Source organism: Hemiscyllium ocellatum, chromosome 46 (assembly GCF_020745735.1).
Source record: "Hemiscyllium ocellatum isolate sHemOce1 chromosome 46, sHemOce1.pat.X.cur, whole genome shotgun sequence".
Lineage (NCBI taxonomy): Eukaryota > Metazoa > Chordata > Chondrichthyes > Orectolobiformes > Hemiscylliidae > Hemiscyllium > Hemiscyllium ocellatum.
This window is the reverse complement of record NC_083446.1, coordinates 7,091,298-7,103,648: the sequence shown is the minus strand read 5'-3', so window position 1 is coordinate 7,103,648 and position 12,351 is coordinate 7,091,298. Positions and strand designations below refer to the sequence as shown.

Below are 12,351 nucleotides of genomic sequence, written 5' to 3'. Positions count from 1 at the left end.
ACTCCTTTAGGGAATAGGGGGAATATCTTAATTGAGAGACTACCCCCCCCCTCTCTTTCAAGTGTGCAGTGTACAGAACTAGTTGACAATTTTCCCCCAGTACTAATTGTGTGCGAGTGCAATCTCTGTTCAGCCTCATGCACAAAAACATTTAGAAAATTGAAATCTCTTGTTCCCCATTTCACTCCCTCCTAACCAAATGATGGTTAGTCGATTCCCCTGCCACTCTACCTGCCTCCTTTGATAACAGTTGTAACCAGAACTCTAAATCCCATCCCAAACCTTGTCAAACTGAACCACGGCAAGAGACCGCATATTTTTTTCCATAGAAAAGTGTCATTGAGCAAACTCTCTTGCGTCTTGTTTTCAAAGGCAAACGGATCCATGTCCAGCTGTCGAGGAGCCGGCTTCGGACACAACCTGGGATGGGCGAGAAAAATGGCTGTTACCGGTGCGGTAAAGAGGGCCACTGGTCTAAAGAATGCCCCAAAGATCGCGGCGGTTTTGACGGTGGATTCTCTTGCAACTACCCCCAACTTTACCCAACGCGGCCCATGTCAGCATACGGAGAGCGTCCTGTGTACGATGAGCGGAACGGGATGGCTCACCACTATGAGAGCTACCCGGCACAGCCATACGCGGCGACGGGAAACCCCTACTTTGATCGGCGGCCAACTCAGCTTGCACCTATAGGCACCGCGATGGCCAATTGCGTCCCTGGTGGGTTAGATCCCTTTGGGAGGCAACCAGTGCTGCCCTTGCCCCCTCCCTATTACAACCGGGATAGGAGCCCTCTGCGACGGATGCCTGTGGCCCCCTCGAGCACCGGATATGGGTTTGATTACACACAAGTCAATGCGGCAGCACTGTCCAATAGATCTCCATATGACATACCGAGCACAATGGGAAATGCCTACGTGGACCGTTCGCGATACTCTATGTTCTGATCCAAAGGTGAGGCACTATCCTCCTTCCAACTGCAGGTGTGTGTCTGACATTGCAGGTGCTACTTCAGGTGGCTATTGCACAAGGAGCTTCAAGGCTCCTCTTCCTCTGCCCCCTTCCTCCCAGGGTGACATTGGTTCAGGGTGGGCTGGGATTCCCAGTGTTATTTAGTAGGCTTCTGATGTGCTTCCACTAAGATTTATGTGTGGTTTGGGACCAATCACACATTTAATGGAAGGAAACTTGTGGAGCCAGAGCTCTTCTACGTAGAGGTGATGACAGCAAGTGATTGGGTGAACATTGAACCGAACAGCAGACTGCACCGTTACTGAAGTTGATAAGTGCTTAGTGGTAACAGAACCTCGTGATCTTTATCTTTTATATTGAACAGTTTTTTTTTCTTTCTGTGCTGCCGAGGATCTCAGTTCTTTGTGCATTAGCCACTGAATGTCTCTGAGTCTGTTATCGACATGGCTCATGTAGGACAGGGTGAAATGGCTGCGTTTTCAGAGTGGTCGATTTCAGGCTGCAAACTTGAGGTGAGATGTGTGCCTCTTTATTTTAACATATATATTTAGAAAAATCAAAATTGACGTCCTTGTGTGTACTTCTTTTTGTTTCTTGCAGGAATTATTAAGTATCTCCGGGTGAGAGCCGGGTTTCCCCCCCAGTATACGTGCGAGTCTTCGGGTTGTGCGGGATGTAGCGCAAAGGACATTTGGTGCGATACCCCACCCCTAATCTTTTATTTTTAGCAATAGTTAAAAGTATAACTCAGTTCTAGACACATGCTCACAGTATTAGCAGTGAGCAATGGCCAAACCCCTCTCTTGCTTTCTCTGAAAACCGGGCTTGTTCTGTGTGTTCTGCTTTTAAGTCGTAACAATTCTTTGTGCTGGTCAGGAGAACATTGCACCACTGTCAGCAGTAGAAAACTGACTCTTTTCTCTTTTTTTTAGTTTATGCATTTTCTTGTATTGAAAACTAATACAATAAATACCCGGTGTTTTACATTCAGTTCCTGGCTCTGAGTTGCTGCTTTGCGTTTGGTCCCTTTCTTCTTAAGTTGGTGTGAGAGTTGGGGTACAGTCTTTCTGCCTAACAAGAGGTAGCTTGAGGCCATATTATCAAGGCTAGCTACTTTGCTCAGACAGACCCTGACAATTCCTCTGAGTTAAGTTAGTTGACGCCTGCCACTCACTGACTCCTCTTGGCTTTGTCTGCTGCCTTTTCTGATTGTGCATGGTCAGTGGTCGCTTGAGCTGAGATATATGATATTTGGGATTAAAGACTTGGCATTGTATCAAGACTGTGAATTGACCAACAGTGGGAATCTGGCTTTGAACCTAGCCAGTGATACTTGGGTTATGGATCCTTGCTGGAAATCCATCAGACATCTGTAGTAAATATCATTCAAGGACACATCTGACATGGTTTGGGCTGCAATAAATATTAAAGCATTACATTTTGCTGTGTTAATAGGACAGTGTGGAGGAAGCTTTATCTCTTGTCCGATCTGAAAGTGCTTGATGTTGCTGTCATTGTATCCAGGATTCTGTTTGCTGGTCACCACATTCCCAGGCTGATTTGCCTCATTTGCAAGAATTGTTGTAGCCTCTCTGAATGCTATCGGACAAGTTCCGATGCATGTTTATTTCCTCCCCATACTTGCTGATCACACTTGCCAAGAAGGTTTCCGTGAGTGGGCCTAAACTGGTCACAGCAGGGCAATTAAGCAGTGAAGAGTTACCGAAATAGGGCATTCATATGTGGTGTTCGTATAGTGTATAAGCCAATGAGTAATTGATAGATATCTTTGCATAGCTTCTTTCACTGATAGAATTATCCCTCTGTTTGGTATTCCCTGTGCAGTCACCTACACGTAATCAAAACATGCTGAAAACTGGATATAGAGGAGAAATGTTGCATAAATCAACACAATAATCCACAGGTAATACATTTTAGCCACTTACTGGCAAAGTAGGATTGAATAAGGGAGTTTGTCACCCAGCGTGAGTTCGACATGTTTGGTTTGAAGTTGTTGGACATCCTTTTGTCTGCTGTGTTGTGACAGTGTAGCCTGCTTTTTGCAATTTGCCTAAATGTGACTCCAGACCTACAGCAAAGTGGTTTACTTTTAGTGGCTGAGCAAGCTAATTATCTCAAGGGGCAATTAGGGATGGGAAACATACATTGTCAGTGACATCTGCAATCATGAAAGTGATCAAGAGAAATATAGTGATGAAGTAGGTGTCATTGTAGCAATTTTAAATTGAAATTCAACTACTAATATATTGCTCTCTGGTACATGGCTTTAGGCTTTGATGCTACACATGGATTGTATACTTGCATGATATTTGAACAGTCAGTAGACCCCACCTTAAGTTTCCTGATTGTAGACAGGCACTTTCTCTGGTTGTCAGTAGGATGTTTTGACAAACTTGTTGCTAACTGGGCCAAGAGTTAGAGGTTTTTATGAGAACAGCTTTGTTTTACTGTGATTCTTTGTGTTGTATTTCAGAGTGTAGAGGACAAAAGGAGCTCCCAGTGACTTACTAAGTTATAACGTCAGTTGCAATCCCAAAGACTTCAACAACCAGTAGAGTAATCTGAACTGTATTGAATATCATGAGGTAACTATCATTAGGTAAATGTGTGGGCGCAGTAAGATGTTGGTCGCAGGAGGCATGTTTACCAGGACAGCCAAGGTTTGAACAAAGCTTCCTGGGCTGAATTTCGATCCTCCCCGCCCACCCAAACGCTCCCTCCCATTTTTTGAAGGGGTCTCCAGGTCATACACACCCAAAATACCAAATTTAACTCTGCATCCAAGTTACATTTATTCGCCATGGCGAGTGGGACTCACAAGCTACACCAGCATTTATTGCATATCGCCAGTTTAGGGAGGCAATGGCTTAGTGGTATCGCTGGACTATTAATCTACAGATCCAGATAATATATAAGGGATCTAGCAGATGGTGGAACTTGAATTCAATAAAAATCTAGAGTTAAGAGTCTAACGATGGCCATGAAATCACTGTAGATCGTTGGAAAAACCAATCTGATTCACCAGTGTCCCGTTAGGGAAGGAAACTGCCATGTTTACCTGGATTGGCTTACGTGTGGCTCCAGACTCTCAGCAATATGGTTGATTCTTAACTGACCTCTAGCCAATTAGGGTTGGCATTAAATGCTGGCCTAGCCAGTGACACCCACGTCCTGTGAAGGAATAAAAAGGAACTTATTGTCCTTTGACAGGGTGGTGGTTAGCTGCGTCTTGAACTGTTGCAGCACTTGAGTTTTAGGGGAAAGTACAATGCAGTTAGGAAGGGGGTTTCAGTAATTTGACCCAGCAAAAATGAAGGAACAGCAGTATAGTTCAAAGTTGGGATGGTGTGTGGCTTTGAGGGGAATTTACAGGTAACTTTGATCCCATGGATTTGTTGCCTTCGGCCTCCTAGGTAGTAGATGTTGCTGGTGGGAAGGTGGTGCTGTAAAGAGCCTATGTGAGTTGTTGCAGTGTCTCTTGTTGTGGTACATGCTGCTGCCTCTCTGCACCGATAGTGGATGAAGTGAATGTCAGTAATGTTAGATGAGATGCCAGTCAAGCACACTGCTTTTTCCTGAATGATGTTGAGTTCCATGAGCGTCGTTAGGACTGTCTTCATCCAAGCAAGTGAAGTGTATAGCATACCTCTCATGGCATATAGATGGTGAACAGACTATGAAGGCCCAGGATGGAATTACTCACTGTAAAATTCCCAGCATGTCACCTGCACTTGAAGCCATCATTTTTACATCGATTTTCCTGTTCAGTTTCTGTTCAATGATGCTGATAATGGGGGAATTCTGAAACGCTATTACTATGGAATGTCCAAGGAAAATGGTTAGACTCTCCCTTGTTGGAAATGGTCATTGTCCCACACACATGTAGCGCATGTATATTATTTGCCACTTGTCAGTCTACCCTGGATGCTGTCAGGGCCTAGCTGTGTTTGGATATGCATTGCTTGAATTGTCATGAATGCTCGTGAATATCGTCTACTCATCAGCAAACATCGCTGCCTTTGACCTTATCATGGAGTGACAATCATTGACAAAGCAGCTGGAGATGGTTGGACCAAAGGCATTTCCCTAAAGAACTACTACGATGGTATCCTGTGGCTGAGATGATTGACCTGCGACAATCACAGCTCTCTTCCTTTGTGCTGGGTGTAACTCCATGGGAGAGTTCCCTCCTTGATTCAGTGACTCCAGTTTGATTTGGGCTGTTTGGAGCCACACTTGGTAAAATGTCACATTGTTGTCAAGGGCAGAAGCTGTGATCACACTTCAGGAATTCAGCTGTCTTATCCATATTTGGACAAAGGTTGTTATGAGGTCAGGAACTGTGTGGGCCAGGTGGAACCCACAATGAGTGTTATTGAGCAATTTATTGCTGAGTAAGTACTGACAGTTGACAACTTCAATTACTTTGATTGGGAGGAGGCTGGTGCCACCATAATTTTCTGGATTGCATTTGTCCAGCTTTTCTGTCGACAGAGTAAACCTGCCTAATTATCAATAATGCTGGGTAGGTGCCAGGGTTGTAACTGTGCTAGGTTTCTGCCTAAGACTGAGAAGGTTTGTCCACTGAGCACTTCTGGCTGCAGATTGTTGCAAATGCTTCAACCTCATCTTTTACACTGATCTGCTGGGGTCTGCCGTCATTGAGGAGGGGGGTATTTGGGGAATACCCTCAGTAGATGTTGCTGGTGGGAAGGTGGTGTTGTAAAGAGCCTGTGTGAGTTGTTGCAGTGTCTATTGTTGTGGTACATGCTGCTGCCTCTCTCCTGTTACTTAACTTTTGAGCACTTTTCACAACTGGGTGTGGGAGAACTGCAGAGAATAGATCTGATCTACTGGTTGTGGGATCACCCAGCACACTCTGTTGTATTGGCATGTTGCTTGGTATGTAAGTAGACATCGGTTGTGGCTTCACCAGTTTGGGGAGGTGGTGATGTAGTGGTATTACCCCTGGACTAGTAATCCAGAAACTTCTCGTGAATGTTCTGGTTATTTGCGTCGCATACCGTTTTTGATAGGCGGTGAGCTTTTTAATTCTAGAATGAAAAGCAAGCCAGGTGGTGACTGTGCAACCACCTTCTATTCTTGTAAACGTAAAAACACAATCTCCTGCCTGCAAGTGTGGTAGAGGAAGGTTCAATTGAGGCATTCAGGAAGGCACTGGATGCGTGCAGAGTTGTGGGAAAAAGGCAGGAGATTGACACCTGGTGATGATGCTCATTTGAAGAGCGAGTGCAAGCACCGTGGGCCGAATGGCCGCCTTTTGCACTGTAACTATTCTGTGAGGTTGTTCGGTCTTGGAGTGAAGGGCAAAAGTGCTGAGTGCAATCCAGTCCAAACTCTATATCCACAAGTCACTTTCTAGCAGGGGTCAGTGGATAATGAGAGGGTTCCTTGGCAGGGAGACTGTTTGTTTCTTTTATTTCTAAAGATACCTTGGAACAGAGATCAGGTATCCTGGTTTAGACAAGATCAATACCAGCAAACCTCTTGGTACAGTCTCTCCCCTATACAGCTGAGTCATGGGGATGGTGACTGACGGTTTGTAGGCATTGACGCTGGAAGAGAGAATCTGATATCTTAAAAGCTTTCATAACCATTTGCATGTGTCATTTGCTGAGAGTTTTGTGTTGTCTGATGTTGCGTAGACATCTTGGAGTTACATTGCATTCTAAGCTGTCACAATGAACTAGGTGCTCCTAGCATCTGTGATACTGTCACAGACTAAGAGCTGTCTGATCTCTCGCATCTTTTCAGATGCAAGTTCATCACGTCTGAATACTGCCTGTACCTTGGAAGTGTTGATTTTGGGGGGGGGGACCAGAGTTAGACCCAACTCTTCAATGCTCTGCCACACTTGAACAACTTGATGGTGCTTGCTGTTCAGGTTTAAACATGAAGGAAGCCGAGTTTGGGCAAGATGCAGACAGCCAAATAGAGGTAGACTTACTGCCCCAGAATCGATGGTGAGGCAGGCAAATCACTAAGCACTTAAATTTTATCCAGTCTGTAGCTGCACTGCATGGATCAATAAGGTCCCAAGTTTATCATTCCTGCATATCTCCAGTGGTGTGTACCTGGCGTTGGCTTTGAGAGCCAGTGCTTCAGAGAGCAGGACTGAAGATTGGATGTGATGCCTATCATGGTTGAGCAGTTGACCACCAGTGCCTGGGTTGTGTCAATAAGAAAGTGTGGGGTAGCTGTTAGTCATTTTAAAAGATTCTGAAGATCATTATATTAAATAAAAATTTTAAAAAGTGTTTTGAACATGGAAGATGTTGTGAAATATGAGGCTGAAGTCAAGAGTATGTTATTGAAGCAGCGTCGAGGGTTAATTGCAGAATATTTAACTGTGCTGCTGGTGTACAAAGTACTAATCATCTGTGGTCCCAAGTCAGACGTCTCATTCCCAAGCCTCATTGTTTCTTCTCTCTCCGCCTGGGTCAAACCTATTTGGGGAGGCAATGGCTGAGTGACATTATTACTGAACTATTAATCCAGAGACCCAAGGAACATTCTGGGGCCCTGGGTTTTGAATCCTGCCATCACAGATGGTGGAATTTGAATTCAGTAAAAATAAATCTGGAATTAAGAGTCTAGCAATGACTAGGAAACCATTGTCAATTGTCAGGAAAAACCAGCTGGTTCACTTTAAGGAAGGAAACTGCCATCCTTACCCGGTCTTGGCCTATACATGACTGCAGAACTACAGCATCGTGGTTTGATTTGTAACTGCCCTCTGGTCAATTGGAGATCAACAATAAAGTGCTGGCCTAGTCAGTGGTGCCGCCCTCCCATGACTGAATTTTAAAAATATATCCAGCCAAGAGTGTATTCAAAGCAGACAGAATGATTTTTGAAAAATATACACAATTTCGATGGCTTCTCGTCTTGCACTGATCGGAACAGAACAGAATACCTGAAGTGTCTAGAAGGGATCAGTAACTTGTACATTGCATGAAAGATATGAAACTGCAACAGAAGTATTTTTATTTTATGTACAACCGTGTTAACTATTTGAACAAAAAGAGTTAGGATGTAATTAAATGGACCAACACAAGCTTAAGGGACAGAATTATCTGCTCCTGTTTTTGTGATCTGTTACCTTCTGAAAAGACAGCTGGCTGCTGTTACAAATGCGACATGTCCAGGGAGTATGCAATGTCCATCAATGCTGTTGAGGCCCTTAGTGAGAGGTGGCAATGTAGGGACACAGTGCTCTATTTCCTCCTCTTGGATAAACTTCCTCACTATCCACTACACCACCACTTTCTGTGTCATCTGCAAATTTACAAACCATGCTTCCTATATTCTCATCCAAATCGTTCAGATAAATGACAAACAACAGTGGGCCCAGTGCCAGTCCTGCAGAATGCAGCTGGTCACAGGCCTCCAGTCCGAAAAGCAGCCTTCCACCACTACCCTCAGTTGTGTGAAATAGTACTTCCGGGTTTTTAAAAAAAAGAATTTCCAGGGAGCATGCAGTGTCCATCAATGCTTTTGATGCCTCGAGAAATATGTGGTCACTGCGGGGGCAACAGTGCTTTATTCCCCCCTTCCAATTCTACATTGATTTAGTCCCTGCCCTCTCTCCCTACCTCCTCCTCACTTCTAATGGTTCGCATTGTCCATAATGGGATCCGTGTTAAAAATTTAAATATTAAATTTTAAATATTTAATTGGTATGGTTACTGCTGGTGGTTAGTAGTTTAAAAAAATAAAATGTTAGTAATTTTGGGTGGAACTTTACTGAGGTGTCCTAGCCTAAAGGTAGAGTTGCTACCACAAGAGCCTTACCACGTAAATGTAACTGTTTTAGAAAGATTGGAACCAACGGGATGAGTTCGATAGTTTGAGGAGCATTTGTTGGGAGAGTAAGATGGAGGTAACCTTTAAGAGTTGGTGAATGATTTCTGCATTTTGCCGATTACACATGTCCTAGATCTCTGTTCCATCTTTTATTGCGCGAAGTCACCTCTGTAGCCAGCATCGCCACTGAAACTTAATCATCTTGAATTCTCCTAATCACAGACTTTTATTTGCCTTCAAGCCTGCTGTTTCCTAGCTCTGTGGATCCTTGTAAGCTGAACCTGAGATGTTCCAGTCGCTGCCGCCTCTTTCATTCCACACCTGACCAGGGCGGTGCCGTGGTGTAATGGTTATCACTGCTGTCTCTTGGTGCGGAGGACCTGGGTTTGATTCAAGCCTTGGGTGACTGTTTGGAGATTGCATGTTCTCCCCGTGTTTGTGTGGGTTTCCTCCGGTTGCTGTACTTTCCTCCCACAGTCCAAAGATGTGCAGGTTAGGTGGATTGGCCATGGGAAATGCAGGGTCACAGGGATAGGATAAGGGGAGGGGTGGGTCTGGGTAGGATGCTCTTTGGGAGATTGGTGCAGACTCACTGGGCCAAATGGCTTCTTTCTGCATCATCTGTAGAGATTCTATGACCTGTTGAACATTGACAGCATTTTCATTTCTTTTAAAAATGCAAATCTTTCTGCATTCGTTACTTCAATCAGTCTGCCACTTTGCTCCTTCATTTGCTGTCTCAACGGAAATAAATGAGTTCTGAAATTGGAGCGTGCAGTCGGATCCTGTAATGGTCATTGATCCAGATAGAAGCGTGTTGTAAGCAGCCCAGCAACTCTACAATTTGTTTGAGGATTCATTTTCACATGTTCATGACAATACCTCAAATCTGCTCAAAAAGAATCTGCTCCAGTTCCCACTGTGCAGTCTTGAATACAAATGATGGAAGACTTCTATCCCCTCACTTTCATTATCTTCGTATGGGCGGTGATATTTATCTTTTTATATACGGGCATTTCACGATCACCTGTCTCGGTGTTTTACAGCTAATTAACTATTTTGTGTTATTTAGCCACTGTTTTCTTGGCGGGGTTTTTTAATTAAGTTGATGTAATTAGCCTGCAGGACAGTTTGCAATATTGACAGTAAAAAATGAGGTCTGCAGATGCTGGAGATCACAGCTGCAAATGTGTTGCTGGTCAAAGCACAGCAGGTTAGGCAGCATCTCAGGAATAGAGAATTCAACGTTTCGAGCATAAGCCCTTCATCAGGAATAAGAGAGGGTTAGGGTTAGGGTTAGGGTTAGGGTTAGCAGTAATTTGGGCTGTTAGTACCCTATTCCAACTGTGGAAGTCACCACCGACAGGTCTGTTCGTATCTGCTGGGTGCATCTTAAATGTATTTTGAAGCATAAGTCCCGACTGGCAGTGAGGTGCAGTCACCATGATGGAGTATTTTCAGAACTCTTCATACCTTACCTTGAGCTTCAGAGATCCTACTCCTGTCGCAGCTCAGAATCAGCAAGATCCCACAAGACGTGAGCTCTGATGGGCAAGAATAAGTAAGATAGAGGCAGGGAGGTTGTTTCCGCTGGTGGATGAAATTAAAATTAGGAGGCATAGCCTCAAAATAATGGGGAGCAGCTTTAGGGCTGAGCTGAGGAGGAACTTCTTCACCCAAGGAGCTGTGAATCTGGAATTCCCAGCTCAGTGAAGAAGTTGAGGCTACCTTGTTGAATGTTTGTAAGGTAGAGATAGATTGTTGAACAGTAAGGGAATTCAGAGTTATGGTGAGCGGGGGGTGTAAGTAGAGCTGAGTGCTCAAAACGATAAGCTACGATCTTAACGGTGGAGCATGCTTGATGGGTGAGATGGCCTACTCCTGCTCCTATTTCTTATGTTCTTCTGAATGAACAGTGTAATGCTGCACAGTATCATCCACACAGACCTCCTTGTTCTGTGTGCCGACTTAGCTGAGTCCAACCAGGGCTGCAGAATGGTGAGGGTACAATCTGTCTTGCGTCTCCAAGTTGAAACACAGAGAAAGGGCTAACATACTAACTGCTCATCTACTCACTCCCTGGGGTTCCAAACTGAAGCCCCAAGTAATTCAGCAGTTCCCAAGAAATGCAGCAGTTCAAGATAGCAGCTTCCCACCACTTCTGGGGATTAGGCTGTGCTGGAACTGACCAGTGACCACCCGCTCCCATATTCCATTAACAAATATATACACTGAAAACAAAATTCAGCTGCCCCCCCACCCCCCTTTCCCAACTCAATCACACATCCACCAAACACTTTTGGGGCTTTTGCATAAAGATATATTGGTATAAATTGCAGTGAAAGCATGCCATGTCTTTGATCCAATTTGAAACCTCTCCTAGCTTTTGTGTCTCAATCTAATTTGCTGATGGAGTTTTATTGGATTTTTAAGATTCGCAGTATGTCTGCGTCTTTGTGAAAAGCTGATCATTTACTGCTGGAGCCTTTATGTTCTATGCCTTAAGGTCTCTTATAGTCTATTAAATCACCTTGATGTATCTGATCCTGCCATATGCATCACTCAGTGCGTTCTGGGTGTTGAAAGCCAAATGCAGACAGCATTTCTGCAAATAAAAAGATAATTTGTACGTTCTCATTGCCAAGCCAGTGAATTGAATCAATCTCCATCGATCCTTGGTCTGGGTTGTGGCTCCTAATCTGTGCTGCTGGCTTATTCATAGAGCCTTGAACCAGTGGACATGAGGCAAGGATCAGCTTGGCCACATTCAAAAAGAACAGTGAATTTTGTTGCCTGGTTCCATAGCCGAGGAGCATCAAGCTGAGAATTGATATTAAGAAGATCTTTGCAGAGAAGAACAAACCTAGAGTCATAGAGATGCACAGCACGGAAACAGACCCTTCGGTCCAACTCACCCATGCTGACCAGATATCCCAACCCAATCTAGTCCCACCTGCCAACACCTGGCCTATATCCCTCCAAACCCTTCCTGTTCATATACCCATCCAAATGCCTTTTAAATGTAGCAATTGTACCAGCCTCCACCACTTCCTCTGGCAGCTCATTCCATACATCTGTTGGTGAAATTAGATTCTTTAATGGAACACAGAAGGAAAGTCATTTGGCCCATTGTTCTCCTGCTAGCTCTTGTTTTGAAAAGACCTGTCAAATTAGTCTGACTTCTCCAGTCACCTGCCTGCTCCCCTAAGTCCTGTGACCTGGGACACTTCAAGGAGTTTTCTCAATGCATGATGCAAGTGCCTTGTGATACCTGAGAGGGATAAAGAGCATTAGCTTGGTTAAATTACGCACAGAGAAATTGTCTGCTTTCCTTTGTCAGTGTGTGTGGGTCATAGTTCTCTTCTATGAAGGTGTTGGGTAGAAATACATTTGATCAATATGAGGAATACAGAAGTTCAGAGGAAGGTTTAAAAAAAGCATGTTAGAGAATTGAAGAGGGTTTGTGAAAAAAGTTTGGCAGCTAACATAAAGGTGAAGTCCAAAATCCCTGACAGGTACATCATGCATAAA

General features: G+C 44.2%; 1 protein-coding gene across 8 annotated transcripts in view; it reads left to right on the top strand.

Moving 5' to 3' along the window:
- LOC132836361 (RNA-binding protein 4-like) overlaps nt 1–12,351 on the top strand; it is a 135,454-nt gene that overhangs the window by 9,275 nt on the left and 113,828 nt on the right. Inside the window, exons 3-4 of one of the 8 annotated variants that reach the window (XM_060855851.1) lie at nt 373–954; nt 1,573–1,962. The exons of 5 other annotated variants lie outside the window; for them this stretch is intronic. In XM_060855851.1, coding sequence (XP_060711834.1) covers nt 373–947 — 575 coding nt within the window. In that variant the 3' untranslated portion in view covers nt 948–954; nt 1,573–1,962. Of the gene's footprint in view, nt 1–372; nt 1,963–12,351 lie in introns of those variants that run through there. 2 more of the 8 variants (XM_060855852.1, XM_060855850.1) reach the window with 2 other exon arrangements.